The sequence below is a fragment of the Protomyctophum bolini genome (genome assembly GCF_963924005.1).
Source record: "Protomyctophum bolini genome assembly, chromosome: 7".
Classification (NCBI taxonomy): Eukaryota; Metazoa; Chordata; class Actinopteri; order Myctophiformes; family Myctophidae; genus Protomyctophum; species Protomyctophum bolini.
Window position 1 is genome coordinate 25,132,897 of NC_137868.1, and position 22,417 is coordinate 25,155,313.

Sequence of the window (22,417 nt, forward strand, 5' to 3'; positions counted from 1 at the left end):
AAGCTATATTATTTTTATATTGTTGGACTCAGGACTCGTCTACATGTTATCCACAATCCTACCCAGTAAACCATACCTGCTCTGTAGACTGTACAAAACTGTTAATAAAGTTTCCTATTAAATACGAAGTTTGGCTACGGTATTCAAAAATGCCACCTTGTGGTCATGACGTGACATGACATGACATGAAATGGTATGCACGATTATATTACAAATGCCATGAACACAAATAAATAAAGTATAATATATTATTTATGGAACTGTGAACTGTGTGTGTTCTGGCTGAAATATCCGTTATGATATTGAGATTTTGTTAATGAAATATATATTTTTTAATTGTTTAAGTGCGATGTCAGTCAAATTATAGACTAGACAGTATATGCTATAATATTCAGCCTGGTTGAATACGTCCAGAAACCATGCCGGCCGCATTCACAAAACGCTTCCCATTACATTACAGATCGTCACCGTCGTCCCCCCACCCCGTCCCCGGCGACCCGCTTTTACACGGACTCGAGTGTAGCAGAATTGGCTTTATTATATTTGTGCAACGCTGAAGATCACGTCACGTGTTTGATGTGACCGCCTTCGAGGCTGGCTGGCTGAAACTCGACTGCCAGCCACTGATCTGGTCCTTGCATAGTGGTCCGTCACCGTGCACTGAAAGACAGCCTCATTGAAATTCTGCATGCAAAGCGGTTGCATTGCACTTGTTATTGTTAGCATGCTACTTTAACGCATTTGCACAATGGTGAGTTTCTGTGTGATAAGAACACCGTATCTTCTGCGTCAGTTATTTCCATTCCAGTCCACCGTCACCATGCAGCGAAAGTACAGCCTCGACGTCTGTGCTCAACTCCTCCGAACTCAGGGCTACATTGACGGTCGCTGGATCTCTGCAGCATCGACGTTCCCTGTAGTAGACCCAGCAACCGGGGAAGAGATTGCCAGAGTCGCAGACTGTGGACCAGCGGAGGCTAAGCAAGCAGTCAACGCTGCCCACAAGGCCTTTTACACATGGAAACAGTACACTGCCAAGGTATATCTCATGTTTCTATTCTCATTATGCCTAATGGGAAATCATGCACGGGCCGCTTAATTTGGGCAAATTTTGGACTATTTGATCAATTCTGAAAAATGTTAATTTATTGCTTTAATCTAATGTTAAACGCACCACATAATGCAATGGAATGGAAGTTAAAATAAAGGTCGCATATGAATAGTAATAACAATGTTATTGTGCAAGCTGTTAATTAGCTTGCATAGAAACTATTACCTAATCTTCAATTGGGGCCTGGGCAGTGACACCAAACAATGGTGCTGAATATCACTAAAAGTGGTTATTTGGCTCATAATCATGAGGGATCCTCTTTTGATGTTATTTAGCACAATCTTAAGGTACTAAGCATTTTGTATAGGTAACCATATAAGAGACATGCCTTAAAACATACAATAAAGGCTTTTTCACTTCACTGGAACAGAGTGCCTTGGATCCTCTCCTTTATCTTCATACAGAGACAGGTTCTTTGTATGCCAGCAGCATTGCTATAGTAGAGCTATAATTAAACACATCAACTATCCTCTAATTTTGTCTTTCTGTTCTGTAGGAACGAAGCATCCTCTTGAGGAAATGGTTTGACCTGTTGACACTGCACAAGGAAGACCTGGCTAAGCTGATCACATTTGAGTGTGTGAGTGTTGCTGCTACCCATCACTGTGCTATTATAGAATTAAACACCAACACTGTAAAAACACTAAAACAGATACTATATTTTGATAATTACAGGTGCAAGTCAAAAGTAGTGTTTTGTCTCAATTAGTTGTTTGTATAATCTTTCACCTGGTAATTGTTGTATTATTCTCTCTCTCTCTTGAACTCTCTTGAACACAGACAGACACCACGGTCATGGTGTTACAAAAAAAAAAACTGTATGTCAACATAAATCACCAAATGAACACTTTATTTTTATTAGGCTGAAGCAGATACAGGCTTTGAGAAAAACACATTCAAAGAGCAATGATCTGCAGCTACTCAGTCAGGACTCAGTATATGTAATCTGAATGTTGGATGAATAACAGTCCTTGAGCTTTGAGTGGGATTACAGTCACATACACACATGACACAACACTAGACAAAGGTCCCACAACACAATCCCCCAACACATATTCCCATATTCAAATTACTTCATAAACAACACACTAAACAAACTTCCTGTACCCAGAAGGCAGGCAACCTAGGAAATCTAGCAAGCTTGAGTGGACATGCACCCATCATTGAGAGCACATCAGAGCAGAGAGTTGCTTTGCTTGTTTTGTTTTCACAATTTTGAATAAGTAATTTTAGAAACATGGCAATTCTTTTTAACCATTAAAATGTGTTTGGTTGGCTAATAACGCACTATTCTGTGGTCTGACAAACTGAGAATACGTATTATTATTATTATTATTACTGTTTTACTAGCCTCGGTCCCAGCCAGCCTTCGCAGCCTTTCCCATCTGCGAAGAGAAAAACCTGGTCACAACGTAAGGCAGAGAGTGCATAGCCGGAAGTGTCGGGCCGCAACAACCGTCAGATGTATTTGTATTTCCCCCGTGGATACGATATTTTCTGACCAATCACAATACTTTTCATACACTGAAAATGTAAACAGATTTGTAAAGCGTCAACGTCATTTCCTTGAGTGGTACTCCTGCCAAAATCCCACTACTTCCGCCAAAGGTCAGCAAGGCACTCTACAGCGTAGGTCTTGCCCAGCATGCTGTTTTACAGAGTCTGTAAATGCATGTGTGGTTGATTTTTATGTCTCAGGGTAAGCCAATGAAGGAGTCTCTGGGAGAGGTAGCCTACTCTGCCTCCTTCCTGGAGTGGTTCTCAGAGGAGGCTCGTCGTGTATATGGAGACATCGTTCCTCCGGCCGCCAAGGACCGCAAAATTATGTTGCTGAAACAGCCAGTGGGTGTGGCTTCCATCATCACACCGGTAGGAGCAACAATAGACATCTCTCCGCACTTTGTTCTACTGTAATGGTAAATAAGACTCACTGTCACACTCAGGATGTAACTTAAAGCCATGTCAAGTTTCACAACAGTGAATACACAGTGATAAAGGCTGACAACAAGTTATGTTTACTTCAATGAAGTGCAATATGTTTTATTATTCGTTCTAAAGTATGTATTGTAGGACAACAGAGAGAGGAATATGTGGATTTTTGGAAGAAAAGTAAAGTCCAACAAGGTGCTGTTTGGTACCAACAAGAAAATCACACTTAGAATGTGCCAGAGGTTTTCAAAAAATAATGGCGCTATAGTGTGGCCAGATTTTACTCTGAAAAGCCCCGCCTTCCATTACCCCGCAAAAACCGTGAGGCATAATCTTCCCTTACTTTCTCACGTTGTCACATCTCATCTCTCTCTAGAAGTGTTCATATTCCAAACGAGATGATTGGTTAAGTCAGAATTTAGAAATTAGTAATTGCCAATGGAGAGTGCCGTAGATTTAGAGTTATGAACAACCTTTCTCGGCCTGTATATAAGGAAGTGAACGGCAGTGCGCATGTGCAAAACACAAGGAGATTGCTGAAGGAGGAAAGGCCTAAATATGGTTTGATATCAATAAAAAGGACCTAAAGATGTGTATACACCGCTGTGGTATCGGCCAAGGAAATGTGAATCACAAATTTCTGGCACTTTTGTGTGCGTGTCTTGCAACATTACCTTGGCTTGAATTATCTATGCACTAATCTAATGGTCTTTTCTACCCACTGTGTGTATCCAGTGGAACTTCCCTAGTGCCATGATAACCAGAAAGGCTGGTGCAGCCCTGGCTGCTGGCTGTACTGTGGTTGTCAAACCTGCTGAAGACACACCACTGTCTGCCCTGGCACTGGCTGAGGTCAGTACTGTCCTTGGTTTTCACAAATACAAGAACATAGGTTTTGTAGATGACTCACAAAGGGGAGGAAGGACATGCAATAAATGAAAGTTGGGCAAGTGCTGACACTGCTCAGTACAAAATAAAATAAATGCTTGCACACTGTATGTGTGTGTGTGTGTGTGTGTGTGTGTGTGTGTGTGTGTGTGTGTGTGTGTGTGTGTGTGTGTGTGTGTGTGTGTGTGTGTGTGTGTGTGTGTGTGTGTGTGTGTGTGTGTGTGTGTGCGTGCGTGCGTGCGTGCGTGCGTGCGTGCGTGCGTGCGTGTGTGTGTGTGTTTTCTAGTTTTAGATGTGCATGCTCTTTGGCAATTTGCACCAAAACACACACAACACAGACAGTAGATACAGACAATACACAAATGTGTAGACTCATCATCATCATTCGAGTGCCCTCGAGATCTGCGACACAAGCTGCTTCCACTGGTCTCTGTTGGTCATCGCCACACCAAGTTCATTCACGGTGCACACATACTCGCACAGACGACAGCTCCTAACACATCATCACTCCTAACTCTGCACACACGTGCATACGCAGGCACGTTAGGGCTTTCACTTCTAGTGATTTTTACTAGTTGACTAGTTGCCTAGTTTACTAGTCGACTAGTTGTTTAACTAGGCTTACATATTATGTAAAAACTGTGTACATTGGTGACTATAACTATAATCTAGCTGATCTTGAGGCCTACAAAAACAGGGAAAAAACAAGGTTGACTAGTGGATTTACTAGTCGACTAGTTGAATAGTCGACTAGTTGCTTAAAGCCCTAACGCACGGGGCTTTAAGGGCCCTCCCTTAACAAACTTAATCCACCTGCCACTGAAACACTTTTTTTAGAATATTAAAGCACCCCATTGTTTTGGGAGTTCATACAGAGACAGACAAACTAAAAATTCACCATCATTTGGCTGGTGAGACTGGTAATTTCTGACCATTGTGATGGTCTCTAGTCTTAATCTCAATATAAGAAGAGATGATCAGTCGAAACTTTCAAATGTTATAGTTGAATATGATCAAATTAAGTCTGCTTTGTGTGTAGTTGGCTGTCCAGGCGGGCATCCCTGCAGGAGTGTTTAATGTGGTGCCCTGCTCCCGAGAGAAGACTCCATCTGTTGGGGAGGTCCTCTGCACTGACCCCCTAGTAGGCAAGATCTCCTTCACGGGTTCTACAGCTACTGGAAAGGTAGGAAGACTTTCATAGAAGTTGTATGTAAAGTGTCATGAACAAAAATTAAAATCTGCATTGAAAAAAATTCTCAATGGTTGAAAAACGAGAAAGGAATACATAAATATCCAAAACAAATCTCCATGCAATACTGTACATCAATTAATGCCTAACTGCAACATTTTATTAATCTTGCACCAGGTATTAGGAACATACTTAATCTTTATCTTTAATAGATTCTTAAAGATTGTGTTTTTTTCCTTCACTGAATGCCAAGATTTTCTGCCCAGATCTTACTGAAGCTGGCTGCTGACACAGTGAAGAAGGTCTCCATGGAGCTGGGTGGCAATGCCCCTTTCATTGTGTTTGACAGTGCTGATGTGGACAAGGCTGTGGCGGGAGCCATGGCTTCCAAGTTCAGGAACTCTGGCCAGGTACTAAGCAATGTTTTAAGTTAGTTGTGCCTTCTTTGATGGCTAGAACAGAGTTACCTATTCTAGTGGTTCCTAACCTTGGGATCAGGGCCAACTTGAAAGCATTTGCTTTCTGATCCTATCTGACCATGGGTGGACCATGTGTATTTTCAGAGCATGTTTAATTTAATGATCAATCAATCGATTGTGTTCCAAATTGCTTAACCCATTGATGCCTGAGGCCAAATCTGGGAACGCCTTCTAGGGCCTGACCTAAGGTTTCTGAAAACCTTCAAATTCTGATGTTTTTTTTTTTAAATAGTTATGTTGCTACATGTATAGCAATAGCTGATGAGACACAGAGAGCACGGCCGGCATCAAGGGTAGAACAACGTATACGTTACACCAGGCGTCAATGGGTTAACTCGCAGACTTGTAAAAAAAAAAAAATCCAAGGCACTCCGCCTTTTGAATATAAAGATTTATTTTGAGCAAGGCAACACTGCAACAATATGACCAATGCGTATCGAACTAAAAGGACTCTCCACTGAGTAGTATACTTTAAGATCATATTTCTTGGTATCAAAATGAAAACAAATTTTCAAGGTTTAAAAAAATTAAATAAAGATGTGTCCCATACAAATGCAATTGGTTTCATAGACAATAAAATCACATCCACAACAGTCTGTAAGGATTGCAGTGTAATCATGGACTCACTCTTTCTGTGTCCGTAGACTTGTGTGTGTTCTAATCGGTTCTTGGTCCAGAGTGGTATCCATGACCGTTTTGTTGAGAAGCTGGGTCAGGCCATGGATGCAGAACTCCGGCTTGGTCACGGCTCAGATCCCAACACCACTCAAGGACCCCTCATCAACGTGCGTGCTGCCGATAAGGTAAAAGTCTTCAAAACATGTTTGGGTACTTTTTTCTTTCCCCCCAATTACTGCCAGCCATATGCTAGCTAGAGGAATTTGACTATGCCAAGTTTGAAAGGTAAAATCACCGGTCACTGCAGCTAGTGGATGAACCTGTGCTGTAGCTAGCTTTCATTCACTTCGTTTTACTAGTACAATTCACATCTAAACATGGCTGTTACTTTTTTGTGCTAATACTGTCCGTTTGTGTTTATAATATTTTTATGATACTGGTCCTATTTTAAAGAATGTTTTTACCTAAATTTACCGTTGTCCTCACAGGTGGTACACCAGATAACAGATGCTGTGTCTCAAGGGGCCACGGTACTGAGAGGGGGCAAGCGTCATGATGGTTCATTTGTTCAGCCTACATTGCTGGTAGACGTCACCACAGACATGCTGTGTACCCAAGAGGAGACCTTTGGTCCCCTGCTGCCGGTCATCAGGTTGGTAGACTTAACACAACGCGTGCTAACGATTACCGCAGCCTGATTACCTCTGACGCTACGCTGATAGCATTGGACGACCAACCTTTTCCAAGGCCGACAGCAAATGTTCTCTTAAGACTTATAGCGAGAAGTTTGTTTGCTACTCAGACACATCATTTTGGTGCATATTGTTGTTTAAAACGAACTAGAACCTAAATATTTTGGCGCATTTTGATTCCTTTTTGTGATTGTCTTATCACAGGTTTAATACTGAAGAAGAAGCACTTGCAATCGCTAATGCAACTGAAGTGGGTCTAGCTGGTGAGTACACTTCAGTTTTATTATTATAAACCTGGAGATGTCATCAAATGTTACATTTAACACTATTTGATTTAGTTCACAATCTTGTTCAAACTAGTCTTGTTGTTGAGTTCTAATAGGTGAAATAGGTTGCAAATTATAGTTGTAGAATAAGACAGCAGAGGATATTGAGAATTTGAGATCAAATACATCTCATGGAAAGAGTAAATGGCATGAACAGAACAGTAGTCTATAGACGAATAAATATTAAAAACTAGCATCTGTCTAAAAATGACCTATGTAAATACCATTCTTAGCATTTGTGGTCAAGCAAACAGTATATGTATATCTATCTATATAACAAAATAATATGAACAAATGACAAACTGGAAAATAAAACAACTTGTAGTAGAACTAACCCTGACTGAGAGGGAGAGTTTACTCCACAGCTTGGGAGCTAGGAGGGAGAAGAGTCTAGAATTATTGGAGCATTGGCCAGGGGGTGTCTTAGGGAAGGGACGAACAGACAACCTGTTAGCTGATATATAGTGTGGGAAGAATTGTAGGGGTGGATCATGTCCTGAAGATACATTGGTGCCATGCACTTGATATCCTTGTAGGGCAGCAACTGGAAGCCAGTGAACTGAACGCAAAACGGAGCAGACATGAACATTTTGAGAGGTTGAAGACCTGGTGTGACGCAGCATAGCGTGTTACAGTGTCTGTAACATATTAGCAGCGTTAAACCCATTGCATCTGGAGCCCTGACATCAGTTTTTTCTTTCCTCTCAGGCTACTTCTATTCCCAGGACATCAGTCAGATCTGGCGGGTGACGGAGGCACTGGAAGTCGGCATGGTGGGAGTCAACGAAGGCATCATCTCCACCTCGGAGGCTCCTTTTGGCGGTATCAAACAGTCAGGTTTGGGCCGTGAGGGCTCCAAGTATGGCATAGACGAGTACTTGGATATCAAGTATATGTGCTTAGGAGGCCTGACTCTTTGAATATAGCAGTACATACATAGCAATCAGAAATGTATCTAGCTCAAAATTTGAGGATTGTTGCTGATACTCAAAGCTACAGTGAAAATGTTCTCCCCACTGTCATGTCTAAATATGAAACACAAAAGTTAATTGAATGAATTGTTTCTTGGGGGAAACAAAATAAAATGTATCCTAAAATTACTCAATAACTTGTGGCCTAATGGTAGACATTGTGTGTGTGTATCTATTAACCCATGTTTCTGTCTATTGAATGCTGGGACATTTCAGAGCACCAACTAGCCAATGACAATGTGGGCCTAAGGCTGAGTTAAGCCAATAATGGAGAATGATGATGAAAGGATGATTCTTGGTCCAATAGCACACAATCTAGAGTATTGGCCACTGGCCACTATTCTCTACTAGAGTCTAGACACTTCCATGATTTTGGAGTGGCCAACCATCATTAAAATCACTTGGGTGCAATATTTTCATTTCATTTGATAGTATGACCCTGGTTGTTGACTGAAATCGTATTACTTGATTCCGTGTATCTCGGTTTGGTTCTATGTTTGTCATGTCATGGGAACTGAGTCAGCTACAGTATGTATAAAGAAACTTGTGAAAATGCAGGCTAATCCTTTTATGATGGGAATATTTTATGAGGTAGCCTATTAGCTCATAACTCATAAGCTAATATAACAATGTAATAATTGTATTTTTGGAAAGGTTCGATAAGAGTAAAATACACTGCTGCTATGCTACAGCAGGTTTTGGAAATTGTCAATAACCCTTTCCCCCTTTTTGTTTATTAATCAAAACAGTAGCAAATAAGAGTTGACATTAATTACAGCTCAGAAGACAAAGGGCCACAACAATTGCTGTGTTATAAGTCAGGTACAAGAAGTGGGGTTCGAGTAAAACACTCCATGATTATCTTTTGATGATCCAAGAATAGTGCAGAGATGGTAGAAAGATTTTAATTCATAGCACTTTCTTAGTGGAAAAGTATCACTCTGAAAATTCCATTCATTCATGGCATAAATAAAGTGCCATGCCATGGCATAATTAAGCACAGAAGTTAGAGCAGATTGATTTTGATAATTGATTATATGAATAAAATGGCAAACTATAATATAGTTTGCCATTATATTATATACAGTATCAATTCAACCATTCTTTACTTGTGTGTGAAAGTGAAGTGAAGAATGGTTGAATTTCATTGTACTTTGATATAAACTTGAGGAATATTTAGGCCTACATATTTGTGAACCGCCAATAGAACTGAAGCATGTTGTCTGTCTGTAACATTACATCACATGCAGATGTATATAGATACCGGTATTTATTTTGTGAAAAATGGTAGGTTTAATTGTGTTGGGTATAGTCACTCAGATATCAAACTGTTGTCTTTTCTAACCCTTTACGATATTCAATAAATGGATGAAGCAATTTCTGAGCCTGTAATGTAAAAATCACACCCGTGTGAAGTGGTGCAACTCCGTGTGGGGGTCCAGACTCCCCAAGAACACGCCCAGGGGGCCGATTCCGGCAAGCTGTCCTGTGTCCGAAACGGTTGAGAAATGACAGAGTTACCATGTGGGGGGCCCCAGGGGGTCCCTCTACTGTACTGTACTGATACTCCTGGAATCATCATACAGACTGTATATATGATGATTTCAGGTGTATCAATACAGTACAGTTAATATGTGTGTGTTAGGCGACAGTGACACTTGGTTTTGAAAACCAACCAAATGCGATTTCCTGCTCAGACCCACCCAGCCTGGCACACACAAAGCTACTTAAGGAAGTGGTTGCACCACTTAATAAAAATGGTGGAATATAAAGTAATTCCCCTCCGTTGTTTCTCATTCTTACGGTCTTGGTTGTTCCTCATGTGCCATGTGAATGTTTGATTTTTTTCTGTATTGTATTATGTTTTATATAGTCAGTAGTCACACAAAAATTAAAGAAACAACTGAGTTTGTATTGTTCCTTGTGTCGTTCGTGTGTGTGTGTGTGTGTGTGTGTGTGTGTGTGTGTGTGTGCGTGTGTGTAAATCCTTGTGATGCGATGTTAGTTAGTGTGTGTGTGTGTGTGTGTGTGTGTGAGAGAGAGAACACTGTTCACATAAAACAGAATGTTGCCCCTGCTGGTCGCCTGGGGTAATGTGGCATACCGTGGTTTACATAATCAAACCATGTACGTGTATGCAGGGCAGAACGCCAACCATGAATTAAGCACGAAAGTTTGTAGCCTAATGTTTATTTTGCTTGTTGACTATTGAGCCTTGGAGGAATTTTCACCACCAGACTGTGAGTATACTACTAGCCTAACCTAAACAGCAAGTGAGTCCATCCATAGTGTAACCTAGCCATGGTTCATGACAGTCATGTTTCAGGGCTAAGTGTAACCTAGCCTAAGATTTAGACTTTAGACTCGTATGTATTTTATGGATTTGGACATATTCAATCATGAGAGTCTGGACACTGGGGCAGATGTAGCCCCTCTCGGAACCCCCTGGGTCAGCCCAATCGATTCGTGCCGATTTGATCACGGCACGAATCGATGAAGAAGCAAATCCGACGTTTGTATAGCTGCTGTAAAAGATACAAATTGAACCTGAGCTGGGTTCAAAACAATACAAAATAATCTCTCCCCGCTTTTTACCCTGTTCTGACTGACAAAAACTCGTATAGATTCTTCTATCTAGTGATTCTATAGTCAGTTTCCATTGTTTCCTAATCCAATGCATAGGCTGTATGCTATAGCTCTGGTCCATATAGCTCTACGATTAGCAACAGCAGTAAGGCTATGGAGTATGGACCAGAGATAAATAATTTCTAGGTCTGGTCACGAGTGTACCGTTCGTTCAAACGATTTTTCAAAATAAAATCCATAACAGGCTCGCAGTTGAGACTCCATGCTGGATTGTTGTTGTTTTTAAATCTCCGCCGCCGCGCCTCCGACACATGTATCACTATAGTTACGGACGCACGTTTGATGACTTCCAAGTTCCAACGACCGTGAGCAAGATACAAAGTGACAACTCTGCTGTCATCTTTGGCTCTTTAGCCTCTTTGCAATGTATGCCTCTCCACAACAACGTCCTGGCCGTGCACAACTCAAGCACAACTACAAAAACTGTTAACTGTGAGTGGATGACACCATAAAGCATTACACTTGTTTACAAGAGGGTCCAAAAATACCCTGTACAGTGAGGGGAAAAAAGGGGTGGGTGGGATATTTAGATTTTACGGGGGTTAGTTTCGATGCAATTCGAAACTGAATTGAGTTGAGTTGAGTTGAGTTGTACTTGAAATGTACTGTAATTCTGCAAACTGTTAATAAATATTTTCAATCAATCAAAAAATGGTGCATTACCGCCACCTACTGCACTGAGTGTGGAACTTTCCACACAATAACTCACTTGATTCTCAGTGCAACTGTAGCCCCCTCCGGTAGATAGATACGTCACAAGGCGTTCTTTGTTGTACAGACATTTATTTAGCGTATGCTAAATGCCGTGAGAACTGAATAAAAACATAAAAGACAATATACATTCAGTACAATATTCTCATAGAGAACAATAATGAAGAAACAATACAGGTTACAATAAACAAACACAAATGTAACAAATACCTCATTGGCCGCATCCACTTTGGGGGGAATAAACGGGGGAAAACTTCTCAGTATCAGTACAATTGACTCTGATATCATGAACTGGAAAACAGCAGATCTGTGTGTGGCAGCAGCAATGCATTTTAGCTGTTGCACGCTGAAGCTCTCTCTCTGAATGAACTGGCTCTGCCCTGCTCTGCTAATTATGAGTGATCCAAACCACCCTTGCTCAATCAGCAGATCAGGCTTCCACTGCTCAGAGGTTAAAGTGACTTTAGTCAATCAATCAAACATAAATCACCCCAAAACACATTGAAAACAAAGTAGAACACATAGAAACATGAAATTGACATGAAACAAAAAACATTATGAACTTTCAACTTATGTAGTTATTTATAAATGAACTTTTAATTCTGTAGGCAGCTTTTAATCTTGATGACAGCTACAGCAACTTATTTACAGTGCCCATCAGTCCATATCCCCTTGCTAAATTCTTCAGTCCATTCTACGAATACGAAACTGCTCGCCCCAATTCCAACTCGCCCCAAACGGCGAAGAACGGTCGCCCCGACCGCAGAGAATGGTCGCCCCAAAGCCCGGCGAAGTCGCCCTAAAATCTCTGGCGACGTCACCCCCAAAAGTCTGCACATGTCGCCCCGTAAAACCGTTGTATTTTTGAGGTAACAGCAGAGAGAGAGAGAGATTTATACATGTGCTTTTAAACAGAGAGAGAGAGAAAGAGAGAAGGATTTTTACCTGTACTTTGAGATTTTTCAACAACAACAACAAACTGGTTCTAAATGTTCTAATATGAGAAATAAGGTAAAATAAACATGGAGTGCAGGTTCTAAATGTTCTAATCCCCGGCCGATAGGTGTGAAGTGTGAAAGGTTTGGGGGACCATTTAAAACAAAGGCTGCTTGCATGCTGTGGTTTGCTATACTAAACAGACATTTACATGCACACGGGCTGCCAAAGTATGCTATCTTTTGTCGTTTTTCTTGTTTTTTCACCCCCTCTCTTCAAAGTTAGACTGGGCCAGCTCTAAACTGACTAGGCCTCGGCCCGCGTGGCCCAATGGACCCTACGCCGGTGGTCCAGTGTAACACGTTTGTTGCTGCTATTGTTTTATTGTGCACTCTGCACACTGTTGAGAAGCTTGCGGCACAAGAATTTCACTGCTGATAATGCTGCTGTATTGTCACCTGAACCTTGAACCTTGTGGCTGGCATCAGTGTCTGTCTCTGTTGAAATAAGCCAATTATTAATTATGGTTATAAAATAACATTCAGCTGTTAACATAATTTAGCCCTGCAAATTATGCAATACATTTGGAAGGCATAGCTAATTCAAAGAAAGATGTATCCATTTGATCCCAGGCTTGCTTCATTCTCAAAAATAACACTGGGATTTTGAAGTGAAAAGTAGATAGAATGGGGCTGGGCCATTGACGGTATGGGTAGGGCCTTGACAGAGCCGAAAAAATCGCACGCACCACACACTCTCTCTCTCTCTCTCTCTCACACTCACTCACACTCTCTCTCTCTCTCTCTGGTCTTAACACTATATGACCACTCCAGTTTAGCCACGCCAGAGGGAGTGAGCAGCTGCTCTGTAATTCCATCCACTGTTTTCAATATGAGTGTGTTTCCCCAGACCGCCATAGAGTGGACAGAGATTGTCAGGCTGGCCACACGAGACATTCATTTAAAAAATGCACTTGTGTAACTACGTACAGTAGGACCTGTTTATATAGTCAACAATGAAGACGATATTAATGGTTTACTATGTGACCGCCTTCAAAGCTGGCTGAAACTCGTCTGGTGCAGTCACTGACAGTGTCAGTCTGAGTGTCACAGAGATTCTGCAAGGCTGCTGCACTGTAACATTACGTGAGGAGCTTTTTCTGTTTGCTAAGAACACGGTATCTTCTGCATCAGGTTTTTCCAGGCCAGTCCACCACCACCATGCAGCGAAAGTATAGCCTCAACGTCTGTGCTCAACTCCTCCGAACTCAGGGCTACGTTGATGGTCATTGGATCTCTGCAGCCTCGACGTTCCCTGTAGTAGACCCAGCAACCGGGGAAGAGATTGCCAGAGTCGCAGACTGTGGGCCAGCAGAGGCTAAGCAAGCAGTCAACGCTGCCCACAAGGCCTTTTACACATGGAAACAGTACACTGCTAAGGTATTGCATGTTTCTAATTTCTCATCACGCCTAATATAATTACAATTTAGGCATTTAGCAGACGCTCTTAATCCAGAGCGATTTACATTAAGCAATAACAAAAGGAAGATTGGGAGTGAGGCTGCAGTTCTGACTGTGATGGAAAGTGCATTCCATATTTTTGGAGCCAGAAGGGAGAAGAGTTTGGGACGTGTGGAGCGTTGTCCCGGCGTTTTAAGTTTGGAAGTGGATCAGATGACACCCCACAAGGCCACCTTTGCAGAGATTAGGAAAAAAACCCAAACAAGAATGACTCCGTCATAATTTCCAGCTGCAGCAAGCTCTCGTTTATGAAGATCTATAATCAGTTTGTGTGCTGCCTCTGCCTCAGCTCACGGCTTCACTTTGCGGCGTTCACTTCAGAACGGCATAAAACCCATCACAATATAGGTTTAATGGCGTTCAGACTATGTGTTTTATTGGTAAGTCTCCCATTGGCTTAGAGGCAGCCAATGATGAAAACGTTTCCACTAGGTCGCTACTACGGTTGCTATAGTAGTAGCAACCGTAGTGAATGGAAATTTCATTATGAAAACCATATCTTTACTTTATCGTCTGATTTTGTCTGTTCTGTAGGAACGAAGTGTCCTCTTGAGGAAATGGTTTGACCTGTTGACACTGCACAAGGAGGACCTGGCTAAGCTGATCACATTTGAGTGTGTGAGTGTTGCTACCTCATCACTGTAACTGTTCAGTTCAAAATGATACTAACTGTAGCACTGTAAGTGTAAAACAGATTATATATTTGGCAAATGCTTACTCAACAGCAGTGCTTTTCTCTCAGTTAGCTGTATGTGTGGGTAACATCTTTCTCCTGGTAATAGCTGTAATAAATGTGGCATAGGATGCTGATCTTGTAAAGAAGGAGGGATATACAGTACGTTTGTTCTAAGACAGCATGCAAATGGATGATGGTGCAAAGTAGAAATGAGAGCCGGCTGGACCAGCTTATGAATAAACAAAATGTTTAATGATTGCGACCTTTTGTCGGATAATCGGTTCAGGATAAGACATTGACAATAAGACATTGACAGTGGCTAACCTTAAATAAAAATAATTAAACCACGCCAAACCCATGCCTACGTAATTTTAACTTGATACTAAAGAGTCCTTTACTAGTTTACTAAGTCCATGTATGCCTGATTTTATTTCTCAGGGTAAGACAATGAAGGAGTCTCTGGCAGAGATGGCCTACTCATCTTCCTTCCTGGAGTGGTTCTCTGAACAGGCTCGTCGTGTGTACGGAGACATCGTCCAGCCCAACACCAGGGACCGCAGGATTCTCCTGCTGAAACAGCCAGTTGGTGTGGCCTCTGTCATCACCCCAGTGAGAAACCAATGAGTAGGAAGTGCATGACCAAAGCTTTAAAACAAGCTCTTATTTATTACTGAATTACTAACCATTGTTCTTTCTGTTATGATGTCACATGTGTGTAGTCTGTCTGAACAGAACATGTGGATTCAGAAATTGATCTGATCTTGCACATGGGCATATTATGATATGAAGAAGATTTTTCCCATGTTATTTATTACAATTTGTTTGGAAACTGTAACTGCTAAATGTTTTGCCATTAATGAGCAGCTGGGTTGGCCAAAGTACCCAGACTATACCCAGTTGTGACATAGTCTATTCCTATGAGTCACTATAAATAGAATAATTATAACTAAAAAAATAAAGGTAAATTGTGCATTAATATAGTGCTTTTGTCCAAAGCACTTTACATAGATTGTGCATTACATTCACCCATTCACACACCGATGCCGGCGGAAACCATGCAAGGCACCAACCTGCACATCAGGAGCAGTTAGGGGTTCAGCATCTTGCTCAAGGACACTTCGACACAAACTCTGGGGGAACCCAGGATCGAACTTGGAACCTCATGGTTTTTCCCATCATGCTGTTCTACCATGGACTCTACCCCTGAGCCACAATTTGCAACTCTAGATTTATTTATAATGGGATGAATCTAGAGTTGCAATACTCCCCATTCATCCAATTTGTTTTTGCGATCTGCTTGTATTAAACAACGTTAAACACACCAACATTGCAGCTCTGGGGCAAGCTTGAATTATCCTCTTTCAATCTGCCAAGCGTTTGTTTCATAAAAATTCACCATAGACATGTTATGAGCTACTTTCTGTCAAGAAATTCTCTGCAGGTGATTATTTGTGTTGGAGTTTGGAAGCACTCCAGCACTCCAGCACTTTTGCACACATTTGCACATAATGCAGGAGGCAGCAGCGTGACCCGTTAATAAAAACGAGTGCTTCCAAACTCCAACACTTAGAAAAAGAATCACCTGCAGAGAATTCTTTCTTGACAGAAAGTAGCTCATAACATGTCTAGGGTGTTTTTTTATGAAACAAAAGCCTGGCAGATTGAAAGAGGATAATTCAAGCTTTGCCTACAGCTGCAATGTTGGTGAGTTTAATGTAATTTAATACAAGCAGATCGCAAAATCAAATTGGATGAATGGGGAGTCAATGAAGGGTACTGCAACTCTAGATTCATCCCATTATTAAAAAATCTAGAGTTGCAAATTGCGGCTAGAGACCATACTGCCCATGGTCCCAAACACCTGAATATTGCAAATTAATGTACCGGTATTGCATGTTTTTCCACTATTGTGTAGGATGAATACTGTTTTATAGACCTTACGGTATTTATCCCTGCACTAATGATCTGTTTCACTTTGTGTCTCCACTCCAGTGGAACTTCCCTAGTGCCATGATAACCAGGAAGGTTGGTGCAGCCCTGGCTGCTGGCTGTACTGTGGTTGTCAAACCTGCTGAAGACACACCACTGTCTGCCCTAGCACTGGCTGAGGTCAGTTCTCTCTCTCTCTCTCTCTCTCTCTCTCTCTCTCTCTCTCTCTCTCTCTCTCTCTCTCTCTCTCTCTCTCTCGCACTCTCACTCTCACTCTCTCACTCACTCACCTTGAAACAACCTGTTTAATACACCTGCCACAGGAACAAATTAATTCCAAAACAACAGACCATGTAAAATGTTACAGTATCTATTTTACACGCCCCATTGTTTATTTTAATGTACCCGAGACAATTTTTGGTTTGTAAATGCAGATGATATCAATAACCAATGCCAAACTCATTGACTGTTAAAATAACACCCTTTGTATAAAAAGTTACTTACCATTGGGCTAGGGTGGGCTACAGCCAAAAAGAAGGAAAAAAAAAGTTTAGTTATTGTACATTTAGTATTATGGTTAAAACATTGAGAGCTTCTGCTCAGACAGTGACGCTGTGTTGTGGGGTAGCTGTGGAAACCCCTGCCAATGTCGCTGTGCATGGCAGCCTGCATTCAGCGACTAGTCTGTCTGTCTGTCTGCCTTTCTCTTTTGGGGGGGCTGGGTACCCTAAAATTACAGCGAAATTAGAACAAAATACACCAATATTTCCGGCCGCACCGCACAGCCCAGGGGGGCCCTTGGGAGGGTAAATCCGGCACTGTGCATTTTTATATACTGTAGCATCTTTCTCCAACGCACTTTAAAATGTGCATTACTTTTAACACATTTACACATAAATTCACACACCGATAGCAGGTCAACCACGTAAGATACAACCATCGGGAGCAACTGCGTGTTAATTGTGTTGCTCAAGGACGAGCCAATTAAGGATCGAACAAGGAACCGTTTCAAAGATGGCTACCTCCTGAGTCGGTGTACAAAAGGCCCTAATTGAAATGGACAATTAAGTCACATCCAGTGCAGGTGTGATTATTAGCACAGGTGCACCGTGCTCTTGATGAGAACATGCCAGCAACAGAGCTGAACATGAACAGCTCGGGATGAACACACCCAGATTATATTGTGTCTTTCCAATTTGCCATACTGTGCTGTTTAATTGTGCTGTGCTACATCCAACAAAGACTGTGCCTACGAGCAACACTCCATCCTTGTCTCCTTGTGAATTCTTACCAATTTCCTGTGGCGAATACTACTGTCCTACCCTACCCGCCTAATACAGTCCTTACCCTCTCGAACAGCCACCCTTTCTCTTCTGGTCTAAACTTCAATAATGACTGAAACTTGAACAATGTCTGGAAAAGTAAATTACCGTTTGTGTGTGTGTAGTTGGCCGGCCAGGCGGGCATCCCTGCAGGAGTGTTTAATGTGGTGCCCAGCTCCAGAGAGAAGACTCCATCTGTTGGGGAGGTCCTCTGCACTGACCCCCTAGTAGCCAAGGTCTCCTTCACCGGGTCTACAGCCACTGGAAAGGTAGGACAACTCTCCACACATGTTTATTTGTTCTTGTTCATTACTTGCACTCTTTCTTCTTGATGACCATGTACAGTAACACTCTTTTGTACAATCTAATGTACATACACATATGACTGTGTAATATGTAACACAAGTATTTTGTCTGGTTTATACTGTACCAGTGAACACCAGTTTGGCTGCTGCCAATAAAAGTAATGGACATCAATATAACTTCTTGCCAACGTGTTCTGCCCAGATCTTACTGAAGCTGGCTGCTGACACAGTGAAGAAGGCTTCCATGGAGCTGGGTGGCCATGCCCCTTTCATTGTGTTTGACAGTGCCGATGTGGGCAAGGCTGTGGCGGGAGCCATGGCTTCCAAGTTCAGGAATTCTGGCCAGGTACGTTATGAGTTACTATAGTGCCTTCCTTATGTCCTTATGTTGGTGGCAACACTTCAGCTAGTAAAGATAGGTGCCATACTAATCCAAATCATGCGATAGAAGCAAGACACTATAAATTTCATTGTGATTATAAACTCATGGGCCTCTTTCTGCATCCATAGACATGTGTGTGTTCTAATCGGTTCTTGGTCCAGAATGGCATCCATGACCACTTTGTTAAAAAGCTGGGTCAGGCCATGGACACAGAACTCCGGCTTGGTCACGGCTCAGACCCAAACACCACCCAGGGACCCCTCATCAATGTGCGTGCTGCCCAGAAGGTAAAAACATAATTCACACTTTGTTATCTTCATTATATCTCCATAGTTCAACTTGTGTTTTTTCGTAAATTGATTAAGAACCTTTGCAGACCAGCTATTTTCACAAATTTTAAATACCGTATTCAAAATTGGCGGTTTTCGATATACATGGTTTCCACCTGCCTTGCAAAATGTAGTTTGCTAAGAATTTGACTATGGCTTCTCCACTAGCTTTGACATTGGCTGGTAAAATCCTGAAAGGCTGGTCATTCACTGGTAGATATAGGAAAGAAGTATTACATTGCACATCTGGAGGTAGCCGTTAGTCATTGCGTGGTGCTAACACTGGTTCTAATATTTCTCAGGTGGAAAACCAGATAACAGATGCTGTGTCTCGAGGGGCCACGGTACTGAGGGGGGGCAAGCGTCTTGATGGTTCTTTCGTTCAGCCCACATTGCTGGCAGACGTCACCACAGACATGCTGTGTACCCAACAGGAGACCTTTGGCCCCCTGCTGCCCGTCATTAGGTTGGTAGAACAAAACAGATGTGTTACGTCCTTGGTTTTGCTATGGCATTGCATTAGATCAATTTAATTTCAGTGCAGTTAGAAATAGTTTAACACCTGATAAGCAGAATGTTAATTCAAATGCCTGGAGTGGCTGAGAGAAGCTACATTTAGTAAATGAATAAGTCGGGAGGCGGACAATTTTCCGACAGCATTCTAGCCGACGGGGCAACGGTCCGCTCCGCAGCGGGGGGACATTCGCTGCGATGCGAAAAAGCGATGGTCCGACATGCGCTGCTCCCGTGCTTGCGGTTAGGATTGAGGTTTCGGATCAATATGCTGTCGGAAAAAAGACCTGCACCCGAATAAGTCATGCATTGCCTCTTTCAGTAAGACACTTAACAGATGTTAACTGTGGAGTTGCTCATTAAGTGGTAAACGATTGTTCATAAAACAAAGATCAGTGACGTTCTCGACGACCAGAGAAGGGTTGAAGTGCAAATACCGGTACATATAGTTCCCTTGATACCCTATTGTTTGCAAGGTTGTCCTAGACCTAGATGATGAAGTACAATGTCCTTCACAGGTTTAATACTGAAGAAGAAGCACTGGCGATTGCCAATGCATCTCAAATGGGCCTAGCTGGTGAGTGCACCTAATTTTGCCAGGTAAAGCCTGGCCTATTTTCGCTTGGGTTGGCTTTGAGGACCTAGTTATGATTGGCTGCCCTGAGTATAAAAGCTTGGCGTGGTCATCACATTTTGTATAATGGATGGACATGAGTCACAGCAAACCCATATCTCTGGAGCCCTGACATCAGTGTTTCTTTCCTCTCAGGCTACTTCTATTCCCAGGACATGAGTCAGATCTGGCGGGTGGCGGAGGCACTGGAAGTAGGCATGGTGGGAGTAAACGAGGGCATCATCTCCACCTCCGAGGCCTCCTTTGGTGGGGTAAAACAGTCTGGTTTGGGCCGCGAGGGCTCCAAATACGGTATAGACGAGTACTTGGATGTCAAGTACATGTGCTTCGGAGGGCTGACTCATTGAATCTTTACACAAAAACTGAGTGAGAAATGTATGCTCGAAAATGTTAAATGATTGCTCTTGATATAAAATGCTACAATGTTAATTATGGGAGTTAAAGTTAAGTTATTCATTTGTCGAACAGATTGATTGAATACTTTATTAACAATTTGCAACAACGCTGGCACAGATTTATACACAAGAATGCTAAAAGGATAACCATAATTTCCGGTGATTAGACGTTTTACAGGGTCCAATTACCCTATATGTTCTTTTCCAATGGAAATATCCTAAAAAACAAGGTCGTATTATAATCAGGGACTAGACTATTTGACATTAATTGTTCTTTTTCCACAAGGGGGTCGTCTTATATTCGGGACAATATTTGCAGTCACCTGTAGGTGCTCTTTTAGAGCGGTTTTGAGGGAGGGTAAGGAGTCACACTTCTTTTTGTGCCGAAACTGGGTACAGTGAGATCATTGGGTCTCTTACTGGTGTTGTGCCTGTGTGTAGGACAGTGAAGGCCGACAGGGGCGTGCTGTGTTACGGTAGGACTGCGTGTAGGACAGTGAAGGCCTACAGGGGCGTTCTGTGTTACTGTGTGTAGGACAGTGAAGGCCGACAGGGGCGTGCTGTGTTACTGTGTGTAGGACAGTGAAGGCCTACAGGGGCGTGCTGTGTTACTGTGTGTAGGACAGTGAAGGCCTACAGGGGCGTGCTGTGTTACTGTGTGTAGGACAGTGAAGGCCTACAGGGGCGTGCTGTGTTACGGTAGGACACGAGATGTTGATCCTCAGCCTCAGAAATAAGCGTCTGTTAGGTCTTGGCCTCAGAGATGAACCTTTAACAGCCTTGGTGATCTTTCATCACATCCAGGGACTCAATAAGTAAATAAGTTGTTTAGCTGTTCTTGAGGGTCCTTTGATGTGTCAAATGTTACAATATGAGTTTTCTCTTATTAACAGGGTTTTGAAACAAATATTTTCATCAAAGACATGTGCCTTGCTAAATATGTCTCTCACACCTCCAGAGATAACTATTTTATAACACTTTCTTCACCTGGATAAGACCACAAAGCTGCAATTATTAATTACGGTAATCACTTCCTTAAGTAATTAAGTAATACATAATTATGCTCAGCACAACTATGGTAAATGCGTGCATACGTGTCGTGTACCGTATGCTGTTAAACAATAATTATTATTAATGTCTGATTTACAGTATGTTTGTGATACTGAAAGTAGCGAGTATTGAATTTTAAATCAAGCTTTAAATTATGTTGCCACAAATTGCCACATTAACGGCAATATAACATCTTGTACAGATGTGTTTATGTTCTTATCTTTGTCTGATGTAATGCAATACATTAATTATCTGAAAAGTGTTCTGGTGTATTAAAACAAACTTAAACCAAATTAAACACCTACACTCAGTAGGTGCCAAAATCAATGCACCCCATTAGCAACTGCTCTGCGTGACTTAGTTTGCACGTGTTATTCCATGCATGGTTCATGTTGTCATATCATACCATGGTTAACACGTTAGTCCTGTGGGAAGCTTGATAAAACGACTTTGAAACATTGGTACCCTTGGGTCGTTTTAAAACCTTGGTGAGCACACAGAACCCCACAATATGTAACTGTTTTGAATCGTTTTGAAATTTGTCTTAGCTTTTTATTTGCAAACCTATGTAATTCACATGTATTGTGATGTTTTCTTCTATATATTGTGTTATTCAACGACACTGAAAATAAGTTTGAAATACTCAGTGTAATTTCGCGAATAAACAAAACTTGAATGAATAAATCTCATCCCTGTGGTCTCTAACACATTTGAAAAGACATGACTTATTTACTGTTAATTAATCCATATCGGAGGGCATTGCTCTCTTCCAAGACAGTCTTCTCTGTATCTGCGCACCCATAATGTAAAGGTGTGGTGTCATTTCATTTGAATCAACTGAAATATTGAGAAATATTCTCAAGTCT

General features: G+C 41.8%; 2 protein-coding genes across 3 annotated transcripts; both read left to right on the plus strand.

The window, feature by feature from the left end:
* Positions 1-504: 504 nt before the first annotated feature.
* Positions 505-9,800, plus strand: aldh5a1 (aldehyde dehydrogenase 5 family, member A1 (succinate-semialdehyde dehydrogenase)). Its single transcript, XM_080768712.1, has 10 exons — positions 505-1,039; positions 1,608-1,691; positions 2,810-2,980; positions 3,776-3,892; positions 4,968-5,111; positions 5,384-5,527; positions 6,241-6,399; positions 6,703-6,866; positions 7,111-7,169; positions 7,941-9,800. Exons 1-10 carry the CDS (start codon positions 749-751, stop codon positions 8,150-8,152), a joined length of 1,545 nt encoding a protein of 514 aa, XP_080624838.1. The 5' UTR covers positions 505-748; the 3' UTR covers positions 8,153-9,800.
* Positions 9,801-10,320: 520 nt separating this feature from the next.
* LOC308318969 (succinate-semialdehyde dehydrogenase, mitochondrial-like) lies at positions 10,321-22,143 on the plus strand. 2 transcript variants are annotated; one of them, XM_080768713.1, is made up of 11 exons: positions 10,321-10,443; positions 13,690-13,935; positions 14,551-14,634; positions 15,131-15,301; positions 16,685-16,801; positions 18,069-18,212; positions 18,451-18,594; positions 18,759-18,917; positions 19,262-19,425; positions 19,991-20,049; positions 20,242-22,143. In XM_080768713.1, the coding sequence occupies exons 2-11, from the start codon at positions 13,717-13,719 to the stop codon at positions 20,451-20,453; spliced, it is 1,473 nt and encodes a 490-aa protein (XP_080624839.1). In that variant the 5' UTR covers positions 10,321-10,443; positions 13,690-13,716; the 3' UTR covers positions 20,454-22,143. The 2 variants fall into 2 exon arrangements, with proteins under 2 accessions (XP_080624839.1, XP_080624840.1); XM_080768714.1 differs by having other exon boundaries at positions 15,131-15,274.
* The last annotated feature ends 274 nt before the right edge of the window (positions 22,144-22,417 follow it).